General features: G+C 47.8%; 1 protein-coding gene across 1 annotated transcript in view; it reads left to right on the top strand.

Annotated features, from left to right (window-relative positions):
• The window catches only part of DNAAF6 (dynein axonemal assembly factor 6), a 206,326-nt gene extending 203,076 nt beyond the window's left edge, over positions 1–3,250 (top strand). The window contains exon 7 of the mRNA XM_085607673.1: positions 2,062–3,250. Coding sequence (XP_085463799.1) covers positions 2,062–2,191 — 130 coding nt within the window. The 3' untranslated portion in view covers positions 2,192–3,250. The remainder of the gene's footprint in view (positions 1–2,061) is intronic.
• Positions 3,251–19,352: the final 16,102 nt, after the last annotated feature.

Genomic DNA, 19,352 nt, shown 5'->3' on the forward strand with positions numbered 1-19,352 from the left:
ATTGGTTTCTTTTCTTTCACCGGTGTGTCCTTTTTTGGTCCTTTTTAGATCATTTTGGATACTGGCTTCGCCTGTCAATCGTCAATTGTAGAATTGCAAAATTTCTAATGTGAAATCATTCACATAATGAAATATTTATGCTGTTGTATTTGAGTTAATTTGAATTGAGTAAACATCAGCTTTGTATATACATTTTTTACAGTATTCCCTTGACGAAGGTGTAGTGACACCGAAATGCATTGGGAACTACGAATTGTTTTGATTTCAATTTATGCTATCAAGATATGAAAAGAGGAAAACTCCAATAAAACACTACAGGATGTAATGATATGAACAAATTGTTGATTGAGCCTGCTTTCATCACTGTTTTGGACTACATGTTCATGTCTTCCAGGCATATCATTAGTTTCATTGGGCTGTACATATCTCCAAGGATTGATATTGTTCACAACCAAGCGAAGGGAACTTGTTTCACTCATATATAATGATTCAAATTGTCATTTTAAATATTTTTAGATTCAGATGAAATATTTTGAAGCACCATTATGGGGCTTGTGAAAATTGCGCCTACATGTTCAGACAGTCTTCTGTTTGAAATTTTGCACTCTTTGTTACCTGACCGGGGTGAGTCGGGCTCTTGTGGGCTGCACCGTCATTGACACATTGTTTAAAAGTATTATCTTTGTGAGAATTGGTTATAATTTTGTTTACAAATTGGTTGTGCAGGTTACCTAAATTATCAAAGATACTGGTTGCAATTTGTGACCAGTCTTTAATTTTAATGTAATTGTCTATAATTTTGCAAACTGACCTATTTACTAAAAGGATAGTGTGGAGTGGATCACAGACAGACGTACCTAGTGCATATTTATTAGGTAGGTCGCAGATTTAACCAATCACAGTGAGCTGCAGTCACCGAGATGGTGGCCTGCAAGGGTCAGCAAACCACCATGCCTGTGATTGCTTTTAGGTAAAGAAAACTTTATTTTTTACCTTTTTTTTATCAAGTTTATTTGAAAATGGCCTGTGGTCCCTTGGACTGCTGCCTACACCTCCTGAAATGTTTAAGTTGCCAACTACACTTGGGAGTCAGTAACTTTCCTGTGGTTTGTGACCGTAATTCCGGTGGCAGTCCATCGATACATCTGATAGCAATTTGGAAGGGACAAAGTTTGGAAGGGAACACTGACAACGCACCACTCCCAAACTTCTATTTGGTAACCGTTCACAGATCCAACTTAGGTGGTCTCAAGCACTGAATCGGAGTGTTTGCCACTTGGGAGAAATGTTTCTCACATCTGGCCTTATCTTCGTAGGTTACTCAGAGCAGGTGTGCATGCTCAAAAAGACATGGCTTGGGGTGGAGGAGGTTTCTGTCCCAATGCCTTTTGCCGGTCCTTTCCATTATGTGGCTTTGAACTAAGAAGCTGGAAAAAACTGAGCCAAAGTGAATCGTCCAGATGAAAAAACGAATGACTTTTTAAGAAGTAGCCAATAGGATACAAAAGAACACCTTCTGGTAAAACGAATACCGTTCTAAATATGAAATCAATTGTAAATGTAACATTGAAAAGGAAATATGCGACGGCACATCAGAGACTAATATGGAGTTTAGAAGATTAAAAAGATCCTTACAGAATGCAGTTAAAACTAAGTAGCCCTATCTGCGGTCCTTGAAGGAAACACTGTACTCCACACCATTTGCCTTTTATCATTCATGTTGCAGGCGGTGGTACACACTTCCTCTTTAAATCCAGACGTGCATGAGCCTCTCCTTATTATGCAGATTTATGCCATGCTGACAGCAATATGGATGTGCGGCGCGCTTGTCTTTGCATCTGCAATATGCTGCTGTGCATCAGTAGAGCCTTAAATCAAAAAGTGCAGCTCGGCAATCGATTGCAGGAAACCTATTTCCAAACGCGATTGTATGAATAAACCAGGCAGACCGCTCAAGAAGTGAGCGAAATCCTCTAGATTGGTATCTCATTGTTTGTTAATAAACCTGCACCCGGCTAATCAGTGACAGTGCCTCAAGTTATGTACGCTTTTCTTTTCCAGCAAACTGGGCCTGCATCTTCCCCACCCAGTGGACGGCAAGAACGGCAAAGCGCATTTCATCTCCGAGAAGGAGACCCTGGAAGTCACGCTAACCATGAGAAGAGAGTTCGACTTCATCAACTTTGCCTGAAAGCGTCTGGCTTAGAGGGAAGGCGGGCGTGGCAACAAGGACAATGGCTGGATAACAGTAACAAGACAGATTATTCGGGTGACTGTACAGTGCCAGGACTGAAACGGCAGCGATGAAACAGCCTAGGAGTTGTCTGTTTCACATGCCTCTCTTGATCGTTTCTAAATCTCCTGTTAAAGACTGTTTTTTCAAAAACTAGAAACCAAAGTTCCAAAATTCAGGAATTTTCCACAGGATGCTGCCTGTATTTTTCCCGTGTCTCCAAAATGAAAAAAAGGCTACTGGGGAGCCATTCTTTCTTTGGGGGCCAAGGATGCCTTTAATGGACTGTTTCAGTCTAAGTGAAGGTGAAACAATACCCAACCAAAAAGTCCTTGCATTTTCGTGTGTGTGTGTGTGCGTGCGGTTGTGTGTTTGTGCGTGTGTCTGTTTTCAATCTAAAGAGCCATTTGAAATTCAAAAAATACACACAATATAGAAAAGATATCTAAAAAGAAATGCTAGCCCTTGATGTTAGTTGGGTTTCATAAATACTCATCATTCGTGTTCTTTTCGTTTCTCAATACAAGGCTTTTGATTGTTTATAAAAGTAACATTTCGGTAAATCCACAAAGGGTTAGGAATACTTGAGATTTTAAATCTGGGTATTTTTAACAACTATGCGTGACCTTCATTGCCGTATTTTGAACAGATCACAATTTTAACCATAAAGTTGCCTAGCTATAGAATTCGAATTCCCTTGGTTGTATTACACTGGCCCGTCACTACTTTCTCCTTTGCTACTTCCTGGATGGGGGGAACGAGCATCACGAGTGGGACGCATGGAAGGATACATTGGTACTGTACTTGGGCTTCAGACCCCTGGTACGTGTAATTTCATCTAATTTTAGCAGAACATTGTTGTTACATTTCAAAGGTGGTTTATAGAAATGCTTTTACTAACGCATATTTCCCAAAAATTGTTTAATACTAATCTTGTGCCCTTTAAATCGATTGAAGGACATTTTGTAAGCTTTTATTGCAAATGTAGAAAATGAAATAAAAGCATTTTTGAATCTATGCCACGGTACGTGTAGTTCCTATTTCGTCTTTACAAAGCTAATGAGGCTATCTGCCCAGGACTTCATTCAGCATATACTCAAGTTAATGTTGTTAGGCTTTCAAAGGACCGTTTCACATACTGCGGTACACCAATTGTTGCAGCGTGGTGACTGGGTATAAGATGTAGGCATTTACGCCCTGCACCTGCTATATTAAAAATGCACCGGTGACTATATGGTCTGCAAAAATAAGTGCTTTTTATCTAAGGATTAATTTGTGACGGGAACAGTGTGATTTTCATACATTCTATCATATCATCTGGCCTTCCTGGGCAACAGAATCTAGATGGCATGCGCCTTTGTCTCTCATCAGACATCGTTTCAGTAAAAATGATATGTATATGCGAGTTCATGGGCTCATAGGTGAGATGGCCCTGCACCCTTAAGTAAAACTGTAAATAAAGCCGGTCCCATAGTCTGTTATATATCACTTTTGAGGCTGCACGGACAGGATGGCAGTATTACCGAAGGGGTGAGCGGTCAGGAGAGAAGAACCTTTCACGAGACATGTAGCATTTTTGCAAAGGGTTTCTTTAGTAAAAAAGCGTTTTTGTGTCTTAACCTTTTATGTCATCCTTGACCATCTCCTGATGACGGATTGCATGAGTGTGGGTAATATATCATGAGGCCTGTCCTTTTCACTGTGATTGTTGTTTGTTAAATTGGTTTCTTCTTGTGCCTGCCAGAGCGATCACATACTTGCCTCTTTACTGCTCTGGGTTATGAGCAACTGATGAATGGTGGACCTCTGTTTGATTGCAATTGTTAATTAATAAACATGACCCAAACACAACTCTAGAGTTAGAGTCCAAAAGAACATAACCTTTTTTGAGATTACATACTTCCTTTGCACATGCCCACGATGCTGAGGGCATCCCGTAAAGGATATATGTTAGTCCTGTCAGCCTTACAGTGGTCTTCCCCAAAACGTTTTGCCTTCCTCCTCGTTTTTTCTGACTTCATTTTTGTTGGCCTTAGGACTCTGCACACTTTACCACTGCTAGCCAGTGCTGCAGTGTTTGTGCTCTCTCCTTTATGCATGGTACAATTAGTTTACACCCAATTCTCACATTTAATTTACTTGTAACTCCCTAGTAACATGAACTACGTGTACCCAAGGCCTGTAAATTAAATGCAACTAGTGGGCCTGCAGCACTCATTATGCCACCCATTTAAGCAGCCTTTAAACCTGTCTCAGGCCTGCCAGTGTAGCCTATGTGTGTAGTTCTATACTGCCATTTCCACCTCGCAAAATAGACCTTTCTTTTTAATGCATAAAAGTCACCTCTAGGTTAGGCCATACACAGTCCATAGGGCAGGGTGCAGAATATATAATAAGTTGTACATGTATTTTAACTTTCACTTTCTTGGTAGTGAAAAACTCTTATAATAGTTTTTCACTACTGCAAGGCCTGCCTTTCTCATAGGATAACATTGGGTCACCTCATTGCATCTAATAAGTGAATTAAAACTTTCAACTGGGAGCAGGTAGGAAAGTAAAATGTGGTGTGTAAAGAATTGTAATTTAAAACCCTCTTTAATACTAAAGTCGTATTTTAAGTCACAATTCCAAAAATGCTGCTTTTAGGATGTTGACTTTTTTTGTCATAACCATTCTGGGCCAGATGATCTAGGAGTAGCTGACAGTCTTTGTGTATTGCTCCCAGGCAGTGAGACTAAGGGGGATTAGTGTTGTCAGGATGGGCCATCTCTATCAGAATGAGGGGAGGAGATGTCACCTACAACGCTTGCACATCACAAAGACTCTGCCTCAGCACACTCACCAAGGTTTTCACGCTAGTCTTTGTGCCCCCAAACAAGCTGGGGCCAGAACAGGGAGGCAAGAAATTCCCAACACCTTTGGGGGTTCTCCAGAAGCTTGTCCCACTTCAAAGTGGACACCAGGTATACATTGTGGACCCTCAAGTCCAACTCCTTGATACACTTCTGGATCTGTGGAAGACAAATAATAATGCGATTTATAAAGCACAAAGCTACTTCTTGCGAAGTGTCCCAGCACTAGGATACTGACTCCAGAGAATAGTGTTGCCCAACCAACAGTATATATCTCAACCAGATCCTAAAAAGCCAGGCTTTGACTTTTTTTCTGAAAAGGGTTTCAGATGAGGCTTGTCAAATTATCACAGGAAGAGAGTTCCAGATTTTTGGCACGGCAAAGGAGTTGTCTCCTATTCTGGCTCTTTTGAACTTTGGGATAGCAGCCGTTTTGCTTTTGCTGATCTTAGGTTCTTAGACGGTGCATAAGGTTTCACCATCAACTGAAGATAGTCTAGACCTTGAGAAGAAAGAGCTTTATAGCAGTAACAGAGCTCTTAAAAGTTGACTCTATGCCTCACCGGCAGCCAGTGCAGCTTTCTTAGCGCAGGACTGATAGAGGCCCGCATGGGTAGCTTGAGCAGTGCCCGAGCGGCAATTTTCTGGACCCACTGAAGCCTCTTCAAACGGGATTGGGAAACACCCAAGTAGAGGTCATTACAGCAGTCCAGCCTGGATATCACCAGGGATTGGACTACTGGTTTTTAGGCAGATTTAGTTAGGAGATGAAGAATTTTCTTCAAGGATTTCAACATCCCCAAACATTTCCCTGCTAGGGCAGAAACCTGGACATCTAAGGAGAGTGTTTCGTCAAACCAGATGGCCACATTTTTTACCATAGACTTGGAAGGGGGTGAAGGACTGAGACTATCAGGCCACCAAGCAATGGACCAGATGTTGAGGTGTCTGCCCATAACTAAAGCCTTCGTCTTCCTGGCATCCAGCTTTAAGCCCTTTAAGTCCATCCACGCTGCTACCTCTGATAGCCATTAGCAGAGGCCACAGATTTGCTGTTGTGAGATAGTGATCACAATTTGTGTGTCATCAGCGTATAAGATCATGGTAAAACAATAGAGCTCAATGACCTCCGCCAGAGGGCGGACATATACATTAAATACAGTTTGACTTGTGAGGAACCCCGTGGCACTACCTGCTGCAGGTAATCCACCGTCGAGTAGAATGGTTTTTGGGAGACCTGAAAGGTACATCCCTGCAGAAATGAGGTCAGCCAGAGCAGTGCATTGCCGCAGTTTCAGAGCCTCTTGATCAAGATGTTATGTGGTACGGTGTCGAAGGCGGCACTGAGATCCAGCATAAGTATAGTCGCATTGTCACCCTCGTCCATGATCCGACAGGCCGACTTGGGGGCTAGCAACAAGGCAGATTTGGTGCTGTAGGACAGGCAGAAGCCAGAGTGAGTCCTGTGCAGGAGATTGTTGTCCAGCAGATAGCTGAAGAGCTGTCTGTTCATGTGGTTCTCTGCAATCTTAGAGAATAGAGATGGCAGTGATATAGGTAGATAGTTTTCAGGCTTAGAGGGGTTGATTATGGTTTTATTTAGGAGAGGTACCACCATGGCATGTTTCAACTGATGGGGAACACATCTGTAGGACAGAGAGAGATTGATAAGTTCACACAGGATAGGTCGAATTATTTTGCAGCCCTGCTCCAGGATGGAGGGGGAGATTAGGTCTGCTGGAAAGGCAGACCTAATGGAGGAGCATAGGGATGTAAGTTTGTTGAGTTGGATAAGACAGAAATTCTGAAGACTGACACTGTCAACTTAGGGGTCAAACCATTCCTCCTGCTATGGGTAGTTTCTGGCTTCCGCCGGGATGGAGATGTTTAAATGTTTTCCATTTTTTGGAGAAAAAGGAGGCTAGAAATGTACAGCTCTCTTTAGAAGAAAGAGATGAGGGTGGGACTGAAGACAGTGATGTGAAAGATTTAACAATCTGGAAGGTTTCGCTAGAGCAGGTATTGCTGGCTAGTATTTTCTTAGAGTAATAATCCTGGCGCGACTGGTTGAGGAGCAGGTGATATTCTTTTGATGTCACCTTGTAGTCATTACTGCATCCTGGATTGTAGGCTTTGAACCAGATGCACTCTAGCTTCTTGTATTTGTCATTGAACCATCCTGCTGAGGGTTTATTTCTCCTTGTGACTTGTTTTATGAGAGGAGCAATAAAATCTAGTGCTCCGATGAGGCAGCCATCAAATTGAGTGCTGTCTTTATCAACACAGTTGTCCAGTGTCGGACAGTGATATTTAAGGGCCTGATTGAGTCTCTTTGGGGTCACTTTAGACCATTATCATGCCCACGCAGGGGCAGGAGCATGGTTTATTGGTATCTTATCGTGGGATATACATATGGGGATGGCCAGATGATCTGACCATGCCAGTGGGAGAGGAGACAGGGTTTCAATATGTGCCATAATGGTGAACACAGGGTCAAGAATATGCCCAAATCTTGTGTAGGGGTGAAAACAAGTTGGAGAAGTTAAAGGTCTCATCTAAAGCTTTCACTGCTTGGTGATTGGTGTCATCAAAGTGGATGTTAAAATTACCTACCACCAACAGTTTGGAATTGTGCATAGCTAAAGGGGACAACATTTCAGCTAGTAGGGTGGAAAAGGTCAGCAGAGGCCCTTGGGATGGTAGATAAGACCTCCTGACACAGCAACGTTTTTAAAATGAGCCAGGGAGAAGAAAGAAGCTTTGCAGCCCTCAATAGAGAGTTCAGAGAAGGAGCATTGGAGGTCTTTTTTAAATTTTATTTTTATTTATTCCAATCCCATTGCCTCTTTGTAGCTGCCTGTCCAGCCTAACAATAGAGAAACCTTGCGGGATGGCCTGCAATATACCGGGGAAGGAGTCCTCATTGAGCCAAGTTTTGGTCAAAAAGATTGCATCTGGGAAATGCTCCTCAGGAAAGTCATGCATTTCAGTTTTGTGCTTTGCCAGTGATCTGAAATGTAATGAGAAAAGTTTTAAAAAGTGGTGAGGTCGTGATATATGGAGTCAGGAGCGAGAAACCTCAGTGATCACAGTGTGAGTCTCTGTTACTGAGGTTTAAATACTCACTGCACGCTTTGGGCTGGGTGGGGCGTGGATCCAATAGTTTGTGTTTTGTTTATGGGATGGGGGCTATCTTGAAAAGACCCGTGGTCCTTGCACCATGGACTTGCCTTTGGCGCGTCAGCAGCGCGACCATGCAGCATCCTCACTAAAGTAAATGAGTGGCATAATAACTAGCCTCTAACCCAGAAGTCGGTCTGCGCACTTCCTGGTCATGTGGTTTAACACACCACTGCAGACCAGTTCAAATGTCTCCAAGTGTTTAAAAAATGCCCCCTTAATGTATATTTTACACGCCCCAATGACAACAAAAAATATAAGTTAAAGTGCAACAGATAGTTTTTAAAACCAGTTAATAGCAGCCTGGGAAGATTATAAAATGCCTAGTGCCACAAGGATTCACTATGTGGCATCAATCCAGCCGTCGCTGCGCAGCGCCCTCGCTTAAATAGCTGAATGGCATAACTAGACCTGCTAATCCAGAAGTCGGTCTGCGCACTTCCTGGCCACTGGGTTTAACACACCTCTGCCAACCAGTTAAAATGTCTCCAAGTGTTTACAAAATGCCCCCAATGTATTTTTACCATGTCCCAATAACAGATTTCAGTAGTAGTGCAACAGATAGTTTTTCAAATCCGTTATTACCAGCCTGGAAAGATTATAAAGTGCCTATTGCAACAAAGATTCACCGTGTGACAGCAACCCAGCCATCAACGTGCAGCGCCCTCGCTTAAGTAGCTGAGTGGCATTATAACTAGACCGCTAAACTAGAAGTCAGTCTGCTTACTTGCTGGTCACATGGTTTAACACACCACTGCCGACCAGTTCAAATGTTTCCGAGTGTTTAAAAACATGCCCCAATGTATTTTTAACATGCCCCAATAACAACTGATTTAACTAAAAGTGCAAAGGATAGTTTTTAAAATCACAGTTATCAGCAGTTTGGAAAGATAGTAAAGTGACTAGTGCAACAAAGATTCACTGTGTAATACCAAGACAAAACAGCAAGCCTAAACATCTACATAAAATGTACATGTAACCCACCTCCCCCAAAGAAAGGGTCCCCCACAATAAGTCCAATGTTTCGAGTATTATACCATGCGGTGTGCACACCCACCACTCCTGCTGTTTCCAGAGAGCAGTCACCAAGACCAATGTTGAGTCAATCAAAAATGTGGCATGCACCACCAGTTCTGGGTTCCAAAATGATTATGTCCATCCAGTTCTTGTAATTGCAAAATTTCTTTATTCTTCACATCAAAAAATTGTTAAAACAGCCAACGCGTTTGGTCCAACTTCTGTGGACTTCCTCAGGGCGTAATAGCTAGTTGTGTTCCTCCATGCATCTGAAAGAGACACGTTAGTGATAGATTCCTTACCGTAGAATATCCCCAGGCATCAGATCCGGAAAGTTTTCGTCAGCAGTACCCCTGCGCATCGGAAGGTGGCATCGTCCGTCGCTGGCGACATAGGTGCCGAGATGACGTCACGGAGACTACTTAGGCGCCTCACATGCGCGCGGACATCAGTTCTTTCTTTTTCCACGCCAGCAAGCGCAGATCAGGTTAGAGCGCGTACCCTAGTCACTTTTTGACAATACTTTTGAGACTTTTGTCTTCCCTTTTTTGAGTCTTTGATTCCTGGTACCACATAGGAATGCCTGGGTTTAAATCCTATGGGGCCTATCGCCGTACGATGTCGGTGGCCGCCCCCCATGGCGTCTGTCTCTACTGCCTGGAGCGCGACCATGACTCCCAGTCATGTTCCGACTGTCTGGCCATGTCTCCGAAGGCCTTACAGGAGCGGTCCCGTAAGCTGCTGGAGGCCCGGCAGTCGTCTCCGTGCCTTTCGAGGTCCAGGAGTCGATCGAGGGCCCAATCGCGGAGCCATCATTATCGCTCCTCGGGGTCGAAGTTTTCACACTCGGAATCGGGTAAGAGACGTCATAAGAGGAAGTCGAAGAAGCGTTTCCGCTCTCCGTCCCCCCATTGGTCTCCAGAAGCGGACGAGGGGGCTGGGGGTACCACCCCCGTGTCTCCTTGGAGCCTGTGAGTCCTGCGGCCTACCCACCTTATCCGGGTCCGTCGGAGACTCCTGCCCAAAATTTTCTTGCAGCCATGGACCGCCTCTTCAGGCCTCAGGCTCCCGCCGGCGCGCCTTCAGGCCCGAGGTCCCAGTTGAGGGCCCCTCCTTGTCACCGGCTGCACCGCCAGCAGCCCCGGCACCACAGGGACCTCTGCCGGCGGCTCCGGCCTCGGCGCTGCACGCGGCCCCGATCCCGGCGCCGCAGTGGGTTCCGTTCGTTCCGCCACCGCCTTTGCCTGGTTTTCCGGACAATTTTGTTGGGACCCTTATTGGGACACGGAGCCGGACCGCAGCCGCCCGGCGCCATTCCCGGCGCCATTCGACAACTTGCATTCCCCTGTCCCTCCCCCCACCTCTGCAGCCTGTTCCACGGGCAGTGGAGGAAGGGGACGACTGGGAGGGGTCTGAGGACCCTCTCACACGGCAGTGCAGGTCAGAACAGGAATGGACGGAAGAGCTAGAGGATGCCGGTGGCCTTGATCTCTCCTCTGACCCTGGTTTTCTTTCTCCTCCTGCTGTGGCTATGGAGGAGGGCGCTACATACACTGTGGTGCTCCGTAGAGCAGCGGAGGCCCTTGACCTGCCTACAGTGACCCTCAAGACTAATCTCCTCACTGAAGTGCTTCAGCCGGCGGCAAGCTCTTTGGAGCCCCTGCTGCCGTTCAATGAGGCCCTAACTGACGTCTTGATGAGCACCTGGTCTAGACCAGCCACGGGGGTCCCTGTGGATAAGAATGTGGCCAGGCGCCATCGCCCGGCACCGGGTGACCCTGCTTTTCTGTGCGCCCACCCAACCACGGAGAGCCTGGTTATCCAGGCCTCCACTTCCCAAAGCGCATTCCCTACCGCTCCGCTGGATAAGGAATCCAAGAAGCTGGAACAGTTTGTCAAGAAACTGTTTTCATTTGCCAGCTTAGGGCTGCGGTCGGTGAACACTGCATGCCTCTTGGGCCGCTATTCCCATGCTCTGTGGGACACGGTTGCGCAGGTGTTGCCTCAGTGTCCGGAGGAGGTTCGGACAGTGCTTTCCCAAGCTGTTGCTGAGGGGAAAGATGCAGCAAAGTTTGCCATCAGGTGTGAGTGAGTGAGTACTTTCTTGTATAGCGCATGGCTACCTTAGAGCATCCCAGCGCTGTAAGACCAGAGAACGTTAAAAGACATTATTGAAACAAAAATGTCTTTAGTCGCTTCCTGAAAGCCAGATGATTAGATTCATGCCTGATGTTGTCGGGACTGGACACCGCAGACTCACTGGGTAGGGCGATTTCCACAACAGTGGCCCTCCTTCGTCATGCCTGGTTGCGGTCCACTGGTTTTTCAGGGATGTACTAAGTTCTCTTATGGACATGCCCTTTGATGTACTCTCCTGTTTGGCGATAGTCCGCTGGAGCGTTTTAAGGACTCCCGGGCTACGGCCAAGTCCTTGGGTCTCTCCACCACGACCCCGGCCACATCTGCTTTGTTTTTCGTTACTTTTGTGGCCATGGAAGGGGCGCCCCGACACGTTCTTTCAACCAGAAGCCTGCGCAGAACCAACCTGAGCGCGGACGTGGAGCCTGCCGCGGCGGGACAAGGGGCCAGCGTGCGGGTCAGTCCACCTCTGCTCTCGCAGCATCCACCTCAAAGCCTTCCTAGTCCGAGCTTTGGGGTACACCCCACGCCGGTCAGTGGCAGGATTCGCCATCACCTTCCCCACTGGCGTTCCGTTCCCTCGGACAGGTGTGTGCTGCAAATCGTCCGAAGAGGCTACTCCCTCCCCTTCGAGACTGCCCCTCCAGCCATGCCACCTCAGTTCCACCGCAAGCCAGGGGACCATTTTGCACTTCTCCAGCAGGAAGTCACGGCCCTCTTGGCCAAGGGGGCCATCGAGCGCGTTCCTGGGCCAGAAGTAGGACGTGGTTGTTATTCCCACTACTTTCTGGTCCCCAAGAAGGAACAAGCATTGACATAGCCAATAGGTCTCGCCTTTGGAACCTTATAAGTGTTTAGCCATGCAACAGTTGCATAACTAAATACTTATAAGGTCCCAAAAGCGAAGACCTATTGGCTATGCCAAGTGTCCGTGCGGCCGTGAAAGTGAAAGTAATCACGGCCAAGCGCGGCGCGCGCGCCCGCGCACATGCACTGTAGCTCTAGGCTGGCCTGATAGCACTTTTTGGAGCCCTCTCAATAAATCTCGCCAGACCAGCGCATGCGCTGGGTCAGGCGAGACCTAAAAAGGGGACCTGCGTCCCATCTTGGAGCTCATGAACGTCAACTGCTTCCTCCGAAAGGAGAAGTTCAAGATGTTGACTCTGGCTCAGGTCTTGGCTGCCCTCGACCCTGGAGACTGGATAGTAGTGTTGGACTTGCAGGACGCATATTTTCATATTGCCGTTCTGCCGGCCCACCGGCGTTACCTGCGGTTCACGGTAGGCCTAGAGCACTTTGTTTGCCGTGCTCCCCTTCGGCCTTACCAGTGCCCCTCGGGTGTTCACAAAAGTGATGGTGGTGGTCGCTGCTCATCTGCGCAGATCAGGAGTTCCAGTGTACCCCTATCTCGACGACTGGTTGTTGAAGGCAGGCTTGCCCCAGGCAGTCGTCTCCCACCTCCAGACTACGGCCGGCCGTAGTGCATTTGCTGGGGTTCTCCATCAACGTGCCGGAGACTCACCTGAGTCCCTCTCAGAAGCTCCCCTTCATCGGAGCGGTTCTGGATTCAACGCAGTTTCGGGTTTATCCTCCCGAGCAGCGAGTCCGGGATATTCAGGCTATGATTCCGATCTTTCAGCCTCTATCCCGGGTTTCAGTCAGGATGACCCTCCGGCTCCTGGGCCTAATGGCCTCATGCATCCTGCTAGTGCAACATGCCAGAGGGCATATGCGGGCTCTGCAGTGGGACCTGTAGTTCTAGTGGGCACAGCATCTGGGCAACCCGTCCGATTACGTCCAGATCTCGGAGGGCACTGCACGACAATTGCAGTGGTGGCTCACGAATCTCGATTGGGTCAATGGCAGATCCCTCTCCCTTCCCCAACCAGAGCACACAGTGGTGACGGATGCGTCCCTCCTGGGATGGGGCGGCCACATGGGAAATGCGGAGATCAGAGGCCTCTGGTCTCCGGCGGAGTCCCGGCTCCATATCAACCTTTTGGAGCTTTGGGCGATCCGACTTGCACTGAAAGCATTCCTTCCCTCTGTCAGGGGAAGTGTAGTACAGGTGTTCACAGACAACACCACCGCCTTGTGGTACTGCAACAAACAGCGCGGGGTGGGGTCATGGACCCTATGTCAGGAGGCTCTCCACCTCTGGACATGGCTGGAACATCAAGGCATTACCTTGGTGGTTCAACACCTGGCAGGTTCTCAGAACGCCAGGGCGGACGTACTCAGCCACCAGTGCATGATGGATCACGAATGGCGTCTGAACTCAGGCATGGTGCAAGGTCTCTTTCTGCAGTGGGGAGAGCCTTGGTTAGATCTATTCGCCACTGAACAGAACGCGCAATGTCATCAGTTCTGCGCGTTGGAATTTCCAAGGCGGCACGTGCTCGGCGATGCTTTTCGTCACGAGTGGAGCTGCGGTCTGTTGTACACCTTTCCGCCTTTACCACTTCCTCCCAGAGTGCTGAAGAAGATTCAGCGCGACCGGGCCCAAGTCATCCTTGTGGCTCCAGATTGGGCACGAAGATACTGGTATCCCGAGCTGCTCTGCATGGCGATCGATCCCCCGATCCGATTGCCTCTTCGGGAGGATCTTCTGTCGCAGCAGGGGACGGTCCTCCATCCGAACCTGTCCAGCCTCCACCTCCATGCATGGAGATTGAGCTGCGACAGTTGAAAGCTGTCGACCTTCCTTCCGAAGTCTGTGATATTATTCTGGCAACCAGGCGTCCCTCCACTAAGACGGTATACGCCTGCAGGTGGAACAAATTTGTGGCACGGTGCACAGCAAAGGTTGTGGATCCCCTTTCTGCCCCTCTTCCCGAGGACCTTCTGTTCCTTCTCTCTTTGGCCCAGCAGGGATCTGCTCTGGGGCACTATCAAGGGTTATCTCTCGGCCATTTCCGCCTTTCTAAAGATTCCAGATCAGCCTTCTCTTTTTAAGTCTCCGGTTGTCAATCGCTTCCTGAAAGGCATTAGACACACATTTCCCCCTGTGCCTTTCATAATGCCTCAATGGGACTTAAATATTGTCTTGACCTATCTGATGTGCGCTCCCTTTGAGCCACTTCATAACTGTCCCTTACGTCTTCTCACTCTAAAGACGGCTTTCCTGGTAGCTATCACCACTGCCAGAAGAGTGAGTGAGCTCCAGGCTCTTTCTTCTAAACCTCCTTTTCTCTCTGTTCATCCGGACAAAGTGGTTTTAAGGACTCGTCCTTCTTTCTTGCCAAAGGTTTTCACGCCCTTCCACATCGGGCAGACCATCACTTTGCCCACCTTCTTTCTGCCTCCGCATCCTTCAAAAGAGGAAGAGAGGCTCCACCGTCTGGACCCAAAACGTACACTCTCGTTCTATCTGAAGTGCACACAACAGTTCCGGGTGGATGACTAAGTTTTTGTTGGCTACCTGGGCGCCAAAAAAGGTCAGGCCGTGCACAAACCGACCATCTCTCGGTGGGTCGTTCTGTGCATCAAAGCATGTTACTCGTTGGCTAAGAAGGAGCCTCCTGTGGGGCTGCGTGCCCATTCTACCCGGGCAACGGCAGCCACTACTGCTTTGGGATGTGGTGTTCCCTTGCAGGACAACTGTCAGGCAGCTACGTGGACCTCGCTGCACACATTTACCAAGCATTATTGCCTTGACAGTCAAGTCCGGAGAGACGGCTTCTTTGCCCGTTCTGTTCTCCATGACTTTCTGGTGTGATCTTGTTCGCAGACCCGCCACCGGGGCTGGTATTGCTGGGGTATCTATTCTACGGTAAGGAATCTATCACTAACGTGTATCTTTCAGATGCACAAGTTACTTACTTGTGTAACAATATGTCTGTAAGAGACATTAGTTAGTGATAGATTCCTTAACGCCCCACCCATCCTCTCCGTTCTGCGAACTGATTTCTAGGGTTAAGGTCATCACTTTCAGGGCCCTAGTTTCATGGCACCAGTGGTCAGTTTCTTGCATGGCTCCGCAATATTGGCGCGGAAAGTCATGTACAGAACTGACGCCAGCGCGCATGGGTGGCACCTAAGTAGTCTCCGTGACGTCATCTCGGCGCCTACGACGCCAGCGACGGACGCTGAGCATCACGATGCCACCTTCCGATGTGCAGGGGTACTGCTGACAAAAACATTCCGGATCCAGTCTGATGCCTGGGGATACTCTACGGTAAGGAATCTATCACTAACTAATGTCTCTTACAGATCTATCGTTACACAAGTAAGTAACTTGTGTGTTTGAACTATTAACTCCTGTATCCAGGGTAAGTTGAATGTTACTCTGCTCCTGTGCCGCGCTGCGTTTCCATTTACACTGCCATGGTTCAGTTAGGCACGGACCATGGCAGTGTAAATGGATACGTAGCGTGGCACAGGAGCAGAGTAACATTGAACTTACCCTGGATACGGGAGGGAATAGCTGAAACGAAAGCACACACTGTGGTACAGGAACTAAATCGTGTTGATTTAAAGGACACGAAGCATGGAAGAGCACAACTAGATATTATGCCCTGAGGAAGTCCACGGAAGTTGGACGAAACGCGTTGGCTGTTTGAACAAATTTGTGATGTGAATAATAAAGAAATTTTGCAATTACAAGTATTGGATGGACATAATCATTTTGGAACCCAGAACTGGTGGTGCATTCCACATTTGTGAAAGATTCACTGTGTGGCAGCAATCCAGCCATCACAGTGCAGCACCCCTGCTTAAGTAGCTGAGGCATAACAACGTGAACGCTAACCCAGAAGTCAGTCTGCTCACTTCCTGGTCACGTGGTTTAACACACACCTGCCGACCAGAACACTCGGAAGGACTGCTCTGCTGCAAGAAGGTCTGCTCAACTACCCTGCTGCCAGAGTGAGAAGATACTGGGCCTGCACCTTGAACCCAGGACCACCAGAGTGACTCCAAGGGCTAGTTGGCTGGCCTTCTGATCTTACCCTCAGGGACAGAGAAGGCTCCAACCATCTTGAACCCAGCACCTTGGCTTTGCCTGCTGTGAGTCCTTACCCTCCAAGTGGTGCCGCTCCAATGCTGGACCCTTGGAAGTAGGGCTATAGATGCTCTGTCAGCCCAGCTGTGGTCTAATCAGAACCACAGCAGCGCAGCGCAAACCTGACACAGCTCTTTGCAGTGCATTGCAGCCTGCACAGCTCATCAGACTATCACCCAGTAATGTATCAATTCATAGCAATAAATCTCCCATCACCAGCTGAACAAACATGGAATACCTCAAGAGATCTGCCACAAATGCCGCTGGCCAATGGAGGACTTTAATTTAGTCCACCACTGTAGGTCCCAACAAGCTACATACTATGACCACTTCATACAATCCGGTATAATAGTACCATTGCCCATCCCAGCAGGTCGCTTCACTGTTTCTCGCTTCAACCGTGCATGCTCGGAGTCATAAAGTTTAAACAAAATATCTCAGAATGGATAATCCTGTTCAGTAACCAGTTAAGTGGACTATACTCACAAGAAATGCCATAAAGGATTCTTCAAAGGTGTTTAAAGCTGGCAGCTTACTAAAAACTGTGTGCCCATTCCTGACACATCTTCATTCTTCACACTGCAAAGCTCTGCACCCAATAACACAATAGCACCTCCATCGTCCTCATGCACGACATGGAATTGTCCCAAATTAATTCAAAACAAAGACCAAACCCTTCCAGCCGCACACCCTACATGGTGTAGGTAGCATGCTTCCCATGTAGGCAAGCGCTGCAGCACCTCACATAGGTGTAGAAAGCACCACATAAATAACACCATGCAGGTTTTCTTTTTGTGGAGTGTATCAGTTATCTTTTATGTGGAATTTAAATACTTCTATGGCTTTCAAATGATATACAATAATAGGGTCCATAACAACTGTCATCAGCATATTTTCGCCATTATCTGCAGTGTAAAACCTATTAGGGAGGGCTGCTAATATGCTCTGCTCCCTAAGTCTCAATTCAGATTTTTACTACAACCCAGTCCATTAGATAAAGTGATTGAATTACTCTTAATATTTCAGATGGGATATCTCTCTTGTTCAGTTTGTACTGAAGTATCTCTGTCTTAGCACAGTCGAAAGATAGTGGGTAGTCACAATGCAAACTCATACACTGTCTCATCCTGTTTTAGCATAAGCATAATCAACTACCTCCTATGCCCCTCGGGACTTGATTGCACTACACTCACATTTCCCGCTAGACCTCTCCTGCCATTCAAAACTCCTCCAACTCGGGATTCTTAACGCTCGTCGCGTTTTCCCTGAGCTCAGGGCCCTCCCATCCTCCATCACTCAGCCTGCCCAGTCACCTGCTAACATGGAGCTAGGAGTTCTATATCTCAACACCCGGTCTCTTGTCAGCCACCAACACGATATATACCACCTTTTGGACTCAGACCGCCCCGACATCCTGTTCCTAACCGAGACCTGGTTGAAAGAGGACTCCTCTCCTGACATTCTGGCAGCTATTCCTCCTGGCTATTACATTCTTCAAGCCAACCGTCCAGCTGGTAAATCCGGAGGTGGCGTAGCCGCTATTATTAAATTTCCTCTCAGATTCTCTTCCCTCTCTCTACTCACTATCCCCCAGGCCGACTGCCTGGTTACCAGACTCGAATCCTCGGTGTCCCCGCTCACCTGCATTCTGGTATACCGTCCCCCTCAACCCATGCCCAATTTCCTCTCCCTTTTTGGTGACCTTCTATCCCAGCTCACACTCAACAACTCCAAACTCCTGGTTTTAGGAGACTTCAATTACTGGCCGTCTGACCCACTTGAAAGCCCCCACTCCCTGGCTTTCACTGACCTACTAAGTAGCCTCAATGGCTGTCAGCACATCCACACGGCGACCCACTCTAAAGGCCACACCTTAGATCAGGTCTGGACCTACAACCTCGACATTACAGCACTCACAAGCCTCCCTTGCCCCTGGTCGGACCATTCCTTAATTTCTTTCCTTCTTTTGGTCCCCCCACCGCCCTCCCGTAGCCGTGGCGCTAGCCTCCTGGCTCGCAATTGGAATAAAGCCAACCTTGACCTTTTCCTTTCCTCCCTAACATCCTCCGTCCCACCTGGCTTAGGCCCTCCAGATTCCCAGGAAGCTGCTCTCGTCGATTGGTTGGAATCTGCCAGTAATATAGTCGCCCCTCTTAAGTCTATCCGTACCAAGCGTCCTCACGACGCTCACCGCTGGTTCTCCGATAGCCTCAAATCCCTCAAACTAGGACTTCGCCAAGCTGAGCGCCGCTGGCGTCGAAACTACGACCCCTTAGATAAAGCCCATTTCCTCAAACTATCTGGAGAATACAAACACGCAATCTCATCCGCAAAATCCATCTACTTTTCCACAAAAATTCTCAACTCTGTGAATAAATCCAAAGACATTTTTGCGATTGTGGAGGAACTCTCACACCCGGACAGAGTAACCATCAAACCCCTCCCTTCTCAGGCACTCTGTGACTCCCTTAACCAATTTTTCATTGACAAAATCAGTAAAATCAAAAACAGTATTTCCTCCAGCCCTCCAGCAATGTCTCTCTCAGAGGCTGCTCCCTCTTTCAACTCTCACTCCTTGCCACAGCTGCCTCCTATATCTGAAGAAGTCTTCTTCTCCCTGCTTCATAAAGTCTCATCCGGCTCCCCCACTGATTGCTGCCCCCCAGCAATTCTCCGGACTGCTTTTTTGTCCTGCCCTGGCCCCCCACTGGCCCTCTTGAATAACTCCCTGCTGCTCGGCGTGGTCCCCAGCCAATTCAAGAACGCCGAAGTTATCCCGATATTAAAAAAACCCAATGCCAACCCCACGGTCTTGGGCAACTTCCGCCCTATTTCTCTCCTGCCTTACCTAAGCAAGGTACTCGAGACGCACGTGACCACCGTCCTCAGTTCCTTCATCGAGGACTCCAACTTCTTAGACTCTCAGCAA

Source organism: Triturus cristatus, chromosome 5_2 (genome assembly GCF_964204655.1).
Source record: "Triturus cristatus chromosome 5_2, aTriCri1.1, whole genome shotgun sequence".
In the NCBI taxonomy this organism is placed as follows: domain Eukaryota; kingdom Metazoa; phylum Chordata; class Amphibia; order Caudata; family Salamandridae; genus Triturus; species Triturus cristatus.